At 32.1% G+C, this 14,363-nt stretch overlaps 1 protein-coding gene across 1 annotated transcript in view; it reads right to left on the bottom strand.

The window, feature by feature from the left end:
• Window positions 1–3,230: 3,230 nt before the first annotated feature.
• The window catches only part of LOC143222902 (uncharacterized), a 31,717-nt gene continuing 20,584 nt past the window's right edge, over window positions 3,231–14,363 (bottom strand). The window contains exon 2 of the mRNA XM_076450065.1: window positions 3,231–3,467. Coding sequence (XP_076306180.1) covers window positions 3,246–3,467 — 222 coding nt within the window. The 3' untranslated portion in view covers window positions 3,231–3,245. The remainder of the gene's footprint in view (window positions 3,468–14,363) is intronic.

Here is a 14,363-nt window from a genome sequence, read left to right as displayed (position 1 = left end):
TTTCACAAAAGTATGTTTAATAATAAAAACGCTGGCGATGGTCGATGAACTTTTTTTCTATCTTGTCAGTTGTTATTCCGTTTTGATCGAGGTAGTATTTTTAACAGTACTTTGTTTTTCTTCATTATTAGATGGTCTACCTCGTCGATGTCTTTTTCTTTGACATTTATTTTGTCAACCTCTATAATCTCATCGCCTACGTCGAGAAGCCCAGAGAGAAAAATCGATGATTCACAGTCCCTCATCCGGGTTACAAATGTTCCTGAAACCAACAAAACGATACATATATATATGAATAGTGAAATATTTGTAGTGAATTTGCATTGTTATTGCATTTACCTACCCAACTAAAATTCATCCACTAATATCTAATTTGATTTGTTCGACTATGCTTGTCGAAATACATGAAAAATTATATTGCGTTTTTTCCTACAGGTAAGGATTTCCCAAACTAACAACTCAATGTTTTTAATATATTAATCATATATCAGTTATACTGAAATTTATTCAACTATTTTTGGCAGAAAAACAAGTAATAACTCATTGTGGCTTAAAGCAACATCAAATAAATTAAAAACATGCGAAACAGCGAATTACAATTATATAGGCGTAATTATCCCATTTCTTTTAATGAGGTTTGTTGTATAACTGTTAGTATTACAACGTGTCCTGGAGCAAATGGGTCATTATTAACCATGCTCAATTTCGGATCCTTTTTCCCTGACTTGTATCTCAAATCACAGACATTTTTCAGGCTTTTAACTACTGAAGAGAGGCAATACACAAGGTCATATCGAATAATTTTATGTTTTTTTCCTGTTGAAAGTGTTAAGTGGACAGAGCTTGACCTTAGAGTTAGCAGAAAAGGAAAGTGGACCCGCGTGTATAAAGTTCATATCTCACCGCCATAAGAAGGTACTTCAATCTTTAAGGCTGTGGGTATGCTTTGAGAATGAAAGTCAAATCACACTTATTCGGTTAGAAAATAACGTTTTAAGAGTTGGATTGTTTATTTGGATTAAAGAACAGATACACAATGGGTTATCTGTGCTCGACCCATCACGAATATCAAAACCCAATTTTAGCGGTGTGAGTCCACAAGAATACCGATGCCATTCTTGGGTGCAGCAGTTGTTGGTGAGTGTAATTCCGTGAATAACTCCCATCTACGTTATCAGTTCTCCCACATGGGACTTTGAGTGAAAAATATGCTAAAACACAAATTAATCAATTTGTTACGACAATTCGATGTTAATCCGTGTGTGTGCGTGTTTTATGCTAACAAGGGACGATATGCGCTATTTTCCAAACATTATTTTGAAACCTTCTTTCTTTATCCCAAAAGGAACAACTGGTAAAGGTAAATTGTAAAATCTTCAGATAAGATCGTTTCAGTCACGATATAAAACATTTAACCTATATATCATTTCAAAATCAGTTAATACAGGTGATTTTTACTTTCTCCTGAAATAAAAAAATAACTAATTGATAAAATATTATGTTGCGCTGAAACAAGCTTCGTCTTGATATTTAGTTATGAATTTGCTCGACCACATAATTTATTTCAAAATACAATAACATCAACTTCGACATGAAGTAAATTCTCACTTTTAATAACTACATCGTTTGAACCTTTAACATGGTACCATCATCAGTTAAAATTGTTGTAATTCTATTTTCAAATTAACGGTTACTTTATTTTATTTAAGATTATGTCATGATAATTGTCAGGACAATATTGTTTCCCCCTACAATGAATTAACCTGAAAATAACAAATAATCCTTTCATCTTTGGTTAGATTTGCACCGATGAAATATATTCAAAAAAATTGATGCTTACTGAAGGGTCCTCTAATGTGTTTTGTTTCAAGGGTAGATAAAAACAAAATGAAGAGTAACAAATATTTTTATTTCTTGTTTCTCAAGTTCACGTGTCATGTTGCATGTTATAGAGTGCATAATTATTCTCATGATTCATGGCATGTGCACGTTTTACTAATATCACGGCAATACAAATCATAATGTTAAGTCTCATTCATATTACATCATCGTTTGTTTATTTTTTATTAATTTCGTGCAAAGCTACTCGAGGGCTATCAGCACTAGCCGTCTCTAATTTAGTAGTGTAAGATGGCAGCTAGTCATCACCACCCACTACCAACTCTTGGGCTACTCTTTTACCAACGAATAGTGGGATTTACCGTAACATTATAACGTCCCCACCGCTGAAAGGGCGAGCATGTTTGGTGCGACGGGGATTCGAACCCGTGACCCTCAGGTTACAAGTCGCACCCCTTAACACGCCTGGCCATGCTGGACCATGACATAATTTTAGTGCCTTCAGACTGAGAAACAAACAGAGAAGAAAACAACTGTACGGCGGTGCAAATGATAACAACAGGTAACACCTCTAGGACCTCCTTTGTGGAAATAGTAATAATAAAAGAAACGATATTCTGGTACAAACAAGAGGATGCTTACCTCTGCTGTTTCCGACCTTTCTCCGAGCGGTAAAAAATCCGTAGGGCTTATGTGGAGGTTTTGTTACTTCCACAACACGTGTTCCATCCGACAGAAACTGAACGAATCGACCACACGTGTAGTCGGAAAGAGGTAGGGAATTGTTTTCAGATTCCTCAGACGTAGAGTGACTGAAATGTGGTGTAATACGTCATGTGAATAAATAAGTTAATGTAGAGGTTGATATTTTCCTTTATATTAACATGGATGAAAAAGTTAAAATATTCAATTACTGTTATGTCAAGTGGACAATAGTAACAAACATAAAAAACACGACATGGTTGTTAAAAGAAGTTACACTAATATCCATAATATACAAACTCCATACAATTTAAGCTTTGCTATGAAATGAATATTAAGTTAATAATCATAGATCATCCAAAGTGATGTCAAAACTACTGTATTTTTCATATCTGAAAAAAACACACGCTTCTTTGAAACAGATCTTCACTGAAGTTAAACTTAAGCATTAATTTATTCTAATCTCTTCTACTAAGACAGTCCAGCATATGCATATATGTATAGTCAAAAATGTATGTTTCTAAGAGAATCCTAAGAAGCGATAAGGCCAGTCAGGCCATGGCCTGAACAAAATTTTTACACTTACAATTTATTTATTACAACTTGTTTCTTGTAATTCAATAGTTTGCGTTCAGTATATGCAGTATGAAAATTTGGTATCCCATTTAAATCCTCGTACTTACGACAAGTAGTGACACACAGAGTCATTCTGGTCGTGAGAACTTCCTTTTTTTCTTCCGAAGCACGTGGGAAAACAACATGATTTTCTCGACCTTCGCGGATTTTTCCGTCTTTCTTTCTTGTTTGTTCTGTTGGCATCTTCCCTGCAGAAGATGCCTTTGATGGTATTTCTGGTGGATCTTGCAAAGACCTGAAATCGCTTTTTGAGTGACGTTTTCGGCGACTTCGATTCTTTGCACAGGTCGCTGAAATAAAAGCAATTATTACAAATAATGAATACGTCATAATACATTTACACTCTTCACGGCAAAAAAGATGAGGATGTTCGGTGTGACGAGAGTTCAAATCTGCGTCCCATAGACTGTGACTAGAAGACCCTGACAATCAGTAAAGCTAAGAGTTAGAATTTACTTCAAAATACATACGTTTTGGTCACTTCTGGAGGAGCTGACTGTTCATGTTCGTCACAGAAGACGTTACCTTTTTGACATTGTTCAGTTGTTCCCACGTGCTCGATCATCTGTGATAGTATTACACCTGAAGAAAAAATATTATACAGATGTTTTCTTCATAAACTTGCCTTCTAAAAAGTTTCTAACTAATATCTTTACGAATTATTTCATTTTATACAAACACAAGCATATTTATATATATATATATGTATACAGGATGTAAAATGAACAATTACATTTTGGTTTGGGGGAACCCTACATTCACTAACTCACTACTGCATTTTATTACAATTATGTACTGCTTAAACCATATACTGCTGAGTTAAAGACCATATTTGAAGAAGACAGGCCAATATTCTGTGGAAACATGTACATCACTTCCTTGTATGTATAAATCGTTGTTTGCCAACTTGTTATACCAGCCTAATGTGCTTCTTCACATAAGTATTATAAGGAATGTGTACTTCTGCCTTATGTTCCATGTTTAATTATTATTTAATTTTATGTGTTTAATATCAGCAAAATATTTTATCCTATATTTCAATCGACGAATAATATAAAGTAAATTTTCGTTAATGTTAAAGGACATATACAATTGAAACAAAAGGTTGAAACTTATCAATTTCAATGTTGACATTGATGAAATTCTAAAGTACAGACAAAACATGATCTAAAATATCGTTTAACAGGACATCAGGTATGTAGAAAAAATAATAATATTTATTTCTAAGAATGTGTCAAGACTTCTTCACACACTTTTTTGTTTATAAATATTAGAAGTGTAATAATTCAGCATGGTGTCTCATCCCCTATTTTGGTGCTTAGCTTTGGGTGATCATCAGAAGCACGTAATTGTGGTTTGTAATTCGAAAGTTATTTGAGATGTTCATGTGGTAAAAGGGTCATGCAAATTGGTTGTCTTATGATTTTTACTTTTCTTTCATCCAGCTTTTCGCGATAATGATGCTGTAAATTGGTGATGAATTAAGTTTGCGGCATTGATTGGCTGTAATGTGAGATTCGATTTTTGTCTTATTTTATCTGTGTGTAGTCTATTCCAGTTAATAGATTATTTGGTATTCCATTAAAATGTATGATAACTCATGCTCACTTAAAATATAGTCAAAACGATTTTGGTTTTGTTCCAACTCTTCTAAAGAAAGATGTCTGCTAGAGCGCGACAAGTCCCTGAGCAAGATTTTCTTTTGTCTTCAATATATTTCTGGGCTATAAGAAATGTGTTTTGCTTTCTACCTTTCGATCCTTTTAATTATATTTGGTGTGCTAAGAAGCTGGTAAGATATACTGAATATAAGACGTGTTAGTTTATAAGGCCTAAGACACTTTGATGGTCCTGCATAACTTTGGCTTGAAACATTGGGCTCATATGGTCTGTCTTTGCTTTGATAAGAAAAAAGTTCAGGATGTGTATTGACTAATTCTATTTGATTAACTGATTAGTCGATTTTATCATATTAATATTCTGAATGCATATTGTCGAACACAAAGTTCAGTTGTAGAAAATGGAAGTTTATGCGTTGAAAGTAGTGAATTCATATAACATGTTTTCTTTCCCAATTCCTTTTCTCCGTTTTTTGATAGAAATTGTTTGTGAAACATTTCTGTTTTATTTTGGTGAAGTTTTACTTCTATACTTTGATTGCTTGTATTCCAATATTTCAATGGTGTAAATTAGTGAAGAGGAGGAGGAAGAAGAGATTTTGTCCTCGGGTGTACATATAAAATAAATATTTCAGAAAAGTTCTGACTAAAACCTAATAATTTTAACAATAGACAGTCGAAAAATAGAGATATTTTACCTTTTCCTTCGGAGATTTTCTCGGAATCTTCGAGGCTTTTGGTGTGGTTTGAAATCGTTGGTTTTGTTGTATCCTAGTGAAACAAATGCATATATATATATATATATATATAAATTTAACCAAAAAATTGTTTGTTTCAATTTAAGCCAAAGCTACACAATGAGCTCTTTGTGCTTTGTCCATCACGAATATTGAAACTAGGTTTCTAACGTTGTAAATCCACGGATATGCAGCTTCTTTTATTAATTTATTCTTCCCGTTTTTTAACTTCAAAAGTTTCTGTTCAGAAAATAGTTTTACTGAGAACCTTTCAGAGAAAAATATTACCTTTCAACTACATATGAATAATCTAAATAAATACGTATGCTTTTCAAAAGATTCAGATACACAATAAACTCTATGTATAAATTTAATACCATACAAATGTTCAAAACTAACTAAAATTAGTCATCATACTTTCCCTTTTAAATATTATCCTAACCATTCTATTCCTCATAATTATAACAGGAATGAAACTTATTTATTTTATAATTCCAAAGTTTTACTTGCTTTTTCTTTTCTCTAGTTGTCAGTAAATTTTTTCACGGTTTCACAGTTACTACCGGTTTTGTACAGCCACATTTTTCTGTACTTTTACAAGATAATTATATTAGTGCCAAAAAATTTGCAAAAATTTTTTCGAAAGACATTCTTTTTCTGATTTACACCACGTTCTCAAAAAAGGAACACATGAAAATGTAGTTTTTTTTTAGAACTCTAAATATTTCCAAGATACGCTGTTTACTGGCATATAGTGGACTTTTTCGGAAAATCTAACATGTAATTTATGTAAATATGTCGATATATTTTAATAATGTAATTTAGTCATAAAAGATTGTTTGTTGTTTTTATTTATTTCGCGCAAAACTACACGAGGGCTATCTGCGCTAGCCGTCCCTAAATTAACAGTGTAAGACTAGAGGGAAGGTAACTAATCATCACCACCGACTCTATTAACAACAAATAGTGGGATTGACTGTCACGTTTGAAAACGCGAGCATGTTTGGTGCGACGGGGATTCGAGCCCACGACCCTCAGGTTACGAATCGATTGTCTTAACCCATCTGGCAAGCCCTAAAAGAGGTATATTTCATGTTTTCATTTTCTGGGAATGTAATATAAAAGATAAAGAATTATTTTTCGAAACATTTTTATAATTTATTTTTTGCGCGACCACAGTGGCACAGCAGTGTAGCCTTATGCTCCACAACAAATAAACAAAAGTAAAACTACATTTCTGTGCTCATTGCATAAATTTGAAACATAAATATTGCCTATCAGCACCTTAAACTAAATGGTTTTAACACTCACGTCATAAATTTCCGGATCTTTTATTGTTGCGTCTCTCTGTTGTTGCTGGTTTGTTTGTCTCCGTTTCCATATTATCATACTAAAAGAAAAAGAACTAATTTTGCTAAATCTGTTTGTAGTTATAGACATAAGTAGGTACACCTTTATATTAAAAGTAAGATGAAACCGGCGACAAATAGGGGCAATTTTACGTAACATGTCAATCGTTAACTTCATTATAAGTTGACAGTGGTATATTACTACACCAGCTACATAACATGTTTTATGATACCATTCTTATTTCTTTTGATCAACATCACAAATTTTCGTTATTCGAAGACAAATTTAAATTAGATCCTAGATTCAGGTAAGTGGGAAGGAAAGAAATACGAAAATATCAATTCTATATTAAATGAATTAACTAGTCATTTAGTAAATCTTATCAACACTGATAAATAACACTTTAATCTAAATTATTTTGCCTATTGTAGGTACTTGTTAAATATTCGAATTTAATTGCTAATTCTACAACTCCTGAGTCGTAAATTGTTTACATGTTAGATATATTTAAATAGTATGAAAATCGTAAGTATCATTGGAAATTTTCAATATTCGAAGTCACTTTAAAGTTCGTGATAATAAACGTCAGATACATTGAAGTATTTCTAAACTATTACTTCTTCCAACCAATTAGCTGTAAACTTCAAGATTAATAGCACTACGATTAGGAGTTCGATCCCATTGGATGGCTCTGTACCTAAAAATAAACAAATCTAACCAACAGAAATATTATACTTACCATGATAAACATATTATAAGTGACATTCCCACTGTTGTGAATACAAAGGAAAGTGTAGACGTCTCTTCTGTGATGGGTTCTGAAATGAAAACTATATGATTTTTTAACATTTCTATTGTCAAGTAATAAATATTTTCATATAAAGTGTTGTTAGTATTATTGTTTTGAATATATATATATATATATATATGAAAGACGTTTCAAACCGCACTAGTTTGTTAAAATTTAACTACTCGCCAATACTTTGTGTTGTGAGAAAGTGTTATTTAAATCGTTAGTAAAGATATATCTATGGCAAATGTAAAAATGTTTGTACTTTTATAGTCTCTATTCTTGTTAACAAAAACAACTGCATTTAACGCACATACTTACGGAATGAATACCTGTTTTTTATCTTAAATAATTTTCTTCAGTTTCAAAAACAAGACTTTCTGTGATAAGGCTTAGTTAACCAAAATGATACGACCCACGAAAATTAATTTATATATGTATATGTTTTAATTTCATTCTTTACCTTAAACTATTTAATACATAATATGTTTTAAAAGTTACTAACTGATAAAATATTTTTTTATAAAGTTACCTCTTTTTGTCACATCGTTATCAAAAGGGAAATATTTGAAAAATATTTTTTGACGCACGATATTTCCCAAAGCACACTTATTTATGTTTTCTATCAAGTTATGGACAATTGTTTGTATTTTTGACATAAAATGTACGTAAATTTAGTCTGAAACATGATATAACAAAGAGTTGAAAATGAAATATGTGGCTGATAAGAAACATCATGACAAAACAATACAATGAGATGGTCAGCCCGAGCTTCTATAATAAGTGAAGAGAGACAAGTGGTCAAAGTAATGTCCTCACAACACGAGATGCTGTCGATAGTTGTAAGAATAATAATAATAAGGAACAACTTTTCTTAACAGATAGCTTGTAAAACATCAGAAGCGATGGCTCCAAAACACAAGCAATAAAATTTTAAAAAAGTGTTAAGTTAACCATTTCACTAACAACTGTTCAAAAATGTTTTTTGTGTGTTTGCACAGTGAGTTTTAATGGCAATAGGTTAAATTGCCTTGTACTTTCTTTCTCCTTATAAATGATTTTACTTTTATATTGCAAGTAATAGTTACAAATTTAAACCATCAATTAATTAAACTCGTTTAGTTGCAATGTTTGTATCACACCGTCACTCAGTAACATAGATCAATCTCACGTCAGCTTGATACTCGCTATTAACCGACATGACTAGTTTGAATATTTCCAACCAAAATGTAACATAAGATTAAAAACTATGACTAAAGAATTGTGGAATATACTCTTATACAAAGATTGCAAAATTTTAACATGGCTAAAAGTCACTAAAGTAACTTCAAACTTCTGTTATAAAAAAGGCCGTGTTTGTTTGTCTTTGGACAAACCATGTTGTTTCCCCATCATGAATCCACATAAGAAGATTTCATAACATTAACCATAAACATCACTAAACAACATACTTTTATTCCCATACATAATACAACAGTTCAGGAGCTGTACAAAACATAAAGCACAAGATACAAGAACACAACAAACAAAATAAGTCAGCATCATAATGACAACAGACAATAGATAAAAATATATGGACTTGGTTTTGAGATGAGGTCAACTACAAACAGACCTTCGTAGATCTTTGAGATAGAAACGCACCTGGCTCTTCCAAATATATAAGATCGAAACTTCGATAAAGGTCACAGACAGACAGAAACAAAACAAAAAGATCATTCGTAGTTAACGCATGAAGAAGAAATGTTCCCACTTTGAAAACGCTCATGTTTTCAAGGTGTCGTATTTTTAATTTATGATACATTAAATAAGATCTACATCACCTGTGAAAATATGAAAATTAGAAAGTAGCTTTAAGGGAGTTTGTTTGAATTTCGCGCAAAGCTATTCGAGGGCTATCTGCGCTAGCCGTCCCTAATTTAGCAGTGTAAGACTAGAGGGAAAGCAACTAGTCGTCACCACCCACCGCCAACTCTTTGGGCTACTCTTTTGCCAACGAATAGTGCGATTGACCGTCACATTATAATGCCCCCACGGCTGGGAGGGCGAGAATGTGCGGCGCGACGGTGATGTGAACCCGCGACACTCAGATTACGAGTCGCACGCCTTAACACGCTTGGCCATGCCGTGCCAGGAAATTGTAAATAGTCGGTACAAAGATTTCTTTTTGGGTTCTTCCCCCATATTTTCTTTCCAGCGTATAGTAGTAGTTTTAATGCACTTTCTCAATTAAAACAAAAAGTTTAAATTTATAAATTTGAATGTTGACATTGGAGAAATTATAAAGTACAGACTAAACATGATCTAAAATATCGTTTAACAGGACATCAAGTATGTAGAAAAAAATAATAATATTTATTTCTAAGAATGTGTCAAGACTTCTTCTCACACTTTTTTGTTTATAAATATTAGAAGTGTAATAACTCAGCATGGTGTCTCATCCCCTATTTTGGTGCTTAGCTTTGGGTGATCATCAGAAGCACGTAATTGTGGTTTGTAATTCGAAAGTTATTTGAGATGTTCATGTGGTAAAAGGGTCATGCAAATTGGTTGTCTTATGATTTTTACTTTTCTTTCATCCAACTTTTCGCGATAATGATGCTGTAAATTGGTGATGAATTAAGTTTGCGGCATTGATTGGCTGTAATGTGAGATTCGATTTTTGTCTTATTTTATCTGTGTGTAGTCTATTCCAGTTAATAGATTATTTGGTATTCCATTAAAATGTATGATAACTCATGCTCACTTAAAATATAGTCAAAACGATTTTGGTTTTGTTCCAACTCTTCTAAAGAAAGATGTCTGCTAGAGCGCGACAAGTCCCTGAGCAAGATTTTCTTTTGTCTTCAATATATTTCTGAGCTATAAGAAATGTGTTTTGCTCTCTACGTTTTGATCCTTTTTTAATTACATTTGATGTGGTAAGAAGCTGGTAAGATATACTGAATATAAGACGTGTTAGTTTATAAGGCCTAAGACACTTTGATGGTCCTGCATAACTCTGGCTTGAAACATTGGGCTCATATGGTCTGTCTTTGCTTTGATAAGAAAAAGGTTCAGGATGTGTATTGACTAATTCTATTTGATTAACTGATTAGTCGCTTTTATCATATTAATATTCTGAATGCATATTGTCGAACACAAAGTTCAGTTGTAGAAAATGGAAGTTTATGCGTTGAAAGTAATGAATTCATATAAAATGTTTTCTTTCCCAATTCCTTTTCTCCGTTTTTTGATAGAAATTGTTTGTGAAACATTTCTGTTTTATTTTGGTGAAGTTTTACTTCTATACTTTGATTGCTTGTATTCCAATATTTCAATGGTGTAAATTAGTGAAGAGGAGGAGGAAGAAGAGATTTTGTCCTCGGGTGTACATATAAAATAAATATTTCAGAAAAGTTCTGACTAAAACCTAATAATTTTAACAATAGACAGTCGAAAAATAGAGATATTTTACCTTTTTTCTTTGGAGATTTTCTCGGAATCTTCGAGGCTTTTGGTGTGGTTCGAAGTCGTTGGTTTTGTTGTATCCTAGTGAAACAAATGCATATATATATATATATATACATATAAATTTAACCAAAAAATTGTTTGTTTGAATTTAAGCCAAAGCTACACAATGAGCTCCTTGCGCTTTGTCCATCACGAATATTGAAACTAGGTTTCTAACGTTGTAAATCCACGGATATGCAGCTTCTTTTATTAATTTATTCTTCCCGTTTTTTAACTTCAAAAGTTTCTGTTCAGAAAATAGTTTTACTGAGAACCTTTCAGAGAAAAATATTACCTTTCAACTACATATGAATCATCTAAATAAATACGTATGCTTTTCAAAATATTCAGATACACAATAAACTCCACGTATAAATTTAATACCATACAAATGTTCAAAGCTAACTAAAATTAGTCATCATACTTTCCCTTTTAAATATTATCCTAACCATTCTATTCCTCATAATTATAACAGAAATGGAACTTATTTATTTTATAATTTCAAAGTTTTACTTACTTTTTCTCTTCTCTAATTGTCAGTAAATTTTTTCACGGTTTCACAGTTACTACCGGTTTTGTACAGCCACATTTTTCTGTACTTTTACTACAAGATAATTATAATAGTGCCAAAAAATTTGCAAAAATTTTTGCGAAAGACATTCTTTTTCTGATTTACACTACGTTCTCAAAAAAGGAACACATGAAAATGTAGTTTTCTTTTTAGAACTCTAAATATTTCCAAGATACGCTGTTTACTGGCATATAGTGGACTTTTTCGGGAAATCTAACATGTAATTTATGTAAATATATCGATATCTTTTAATAATGTAATTTAGTCATAAAAGATTGTTTGTTGTTTTTATTTATTTCGCGAAAAGCTACACGAGGGCTATCTGCGCTTGCCGTCCCTAAATTAACAGTGTAAGACTAGAGGGAAGGTAACTAATCATCACCACTCACCACCGACTCTTTTAACAACGAATAGTGAGATTGACTGTCACAAAGCAACGCTCCTACGTTTGAAAACGCGAGCATGTTTGGTGCGACGGGAATTCAAACCCACGACCCTCAGGTTACGAATCGATTGTCTTAACGAATCTGGTAAGCCCTAAAAGAGGTATATTTCATGTTTTCATTTTCTCGGAATGTAATATAAGAGATAAAAATTTATTTTTTCGAAAAATTTTATAATTTATTTTTTGCGCGACCACAGTGGTACAGCAGTATGTCTTACAATGTTAAATACCTGGTTTCAATATCTGTGGTGAGCAAAGCAGAGAGAGCCACTTTTGTATCTTTGTGCTAACCTCGTAAAACTAAATCACTTAATCAAAGTTTTGGTACCACTTTCAATCGCCAGTTGTAAGAGGGCAGAAGAAACTGGATTCGTAAAGACAGTAGAAGTTGTAAAATTGTGAAAACAGATAATAAGACTTATATAGAAAAAAAAAGTAAGTAAAATTATGAAATTAACGAATAAATTTTATTTATATTATAATTATAAGGAAAGAATCATTAGAACAACATCTTGTTGTTGTATAGATTATCAGTATTACTATTTCCTGAATAGTGACCGTTAATGTCGAAATACCAAAAGAAGAAATTAATAAAAGAAGTCAGACGATCTGTTGTTTTATTAGATATATTAGTATTTCTTTTAAAACAATATTTAAAAATAATTAAAATCTTTAGGTAGGAGAAGAAACATTGATTATAATGTAACCCAAATACATTAATATTAATTTCACGAATACATTAAACTTATTTCATTTTAAGGAATCAGGTGTGTGATTTTTATATTTTCTCATAGCAATATTTAATGTAAATATTAATCTGTCCTTGATATAAATGTAATCATTTTGTCATTTTCAGAATTTAAGGAGGCATCAATGAATATCAAAATAAAGAACAGCTCTTATTAATGCTAAATTATTTTCAGTGCTAACGAGATTTATCAATATTAATTTACGTTCAACTCCAATTTAAAGCTGACCCGTTAATCATCGGGTCCATCAGAACTTTTAATGCAGAACTGACATAATAGAAACCCGAGCTACCATCCTGAAACTGAGTTAAAGTTAATACATCTGAGACTGGAAAACAAATTTGTCTCCTTTACTTATTACCAAAATATAATAGATATGTACTTTGATGAACTAATTCCTTAAGGTCACAGTGTCAAATTTGAAAATCCCTCAAAAGAATGGCTTAACATTCGATCACAACAGTTTTAAAATTGTATATTCAAATTTGAATAGAAATTCAATATGTATAAACATATATTTCAGTGTTAGTACAACAATTATAAAGTACGTATTTTCTGGGATTCACTCTACAGGTGATATGTCAGTAGGTTTACTGCTTAGTTAGGTGTATATGTGTATATCTAGGATATTATTATGTTTTCAGTTGGAATGAATTCATAGATCGAATACCGTTGCTGTGAATTTACTCTCTAAACTTTCGGGCTGTGAGTGCGTTATAAGAGTGACGGTGAAATACCAAAATTCGATTATCGTACTTCAAGTGTTTGTAGTGAGTGGTGCTAGCCAGCTACTTCTTTGTAGTATACCAATTCACAATTAAGGACGAATTGCACAAACATTTCTTTTTTTTTTTTAGTTTTGTTGTTGTTGTTGAATTTCGTACAAAACTAGGGTTATGACTGCTATCCGTCCCTGACTGTAATATTCCAAAACTAGTCATGGGTTACTCTTGACTAACAGATAGTGAAATTGATCGTTATAGTATAATGACCACAAAGCAGTAACAAAAGTCATGTTCGATGGAAGGATTCGACCTCGTGAATGTAACTCAATAATCACCAGGACACTCCAGACCAACTGTTGTTCAGAGTTGTAGGAAAACAAATAACATCATTCAGAAAATATGAAAGAATACAATATCAGTTTCATAGAAAGTAACATATTTTTCTTTCAAACTAAGTACCACAGTGGTAAATCTGAAGCTTTATAAAGTTCAAACTGAGTTTCGTTACCACTAATGGAGACAGCATAGATAGCCCATTGTGTAGTGTAGCCTTATGCTCCACAACAAATAAACAAAATAAAACTACATTTCTGTGCTCATTGCATAAATTTGAAACATAAATATTGCTTATCAGCACCTTAAACTAAATGGTTGTTAACACTCACGTCATAAATATCCGGATTATCTTTTATTGTTGCGTCTCTCTGTTGT

Source organism: Tachypleus tridentatus, chromosome 8 (genome assembly GCF_004210375.1).
Source record: "Tachypleus tridentatus isolate NWPU-2018 chromosome 8, ASM421037v1, whole genome shotgun sequence".
Lineage (NCBI taxonomy): Eukaryota > Metazoa > Arthropoda > Merostomata > Xiphosura > Limulidae > Tachypleus > Tachypleus tridentatus.
Note: the sequence above shows the minus strand (reverse complement) of the source record. Positions and strands in the feature narration are given on the sequence as shown.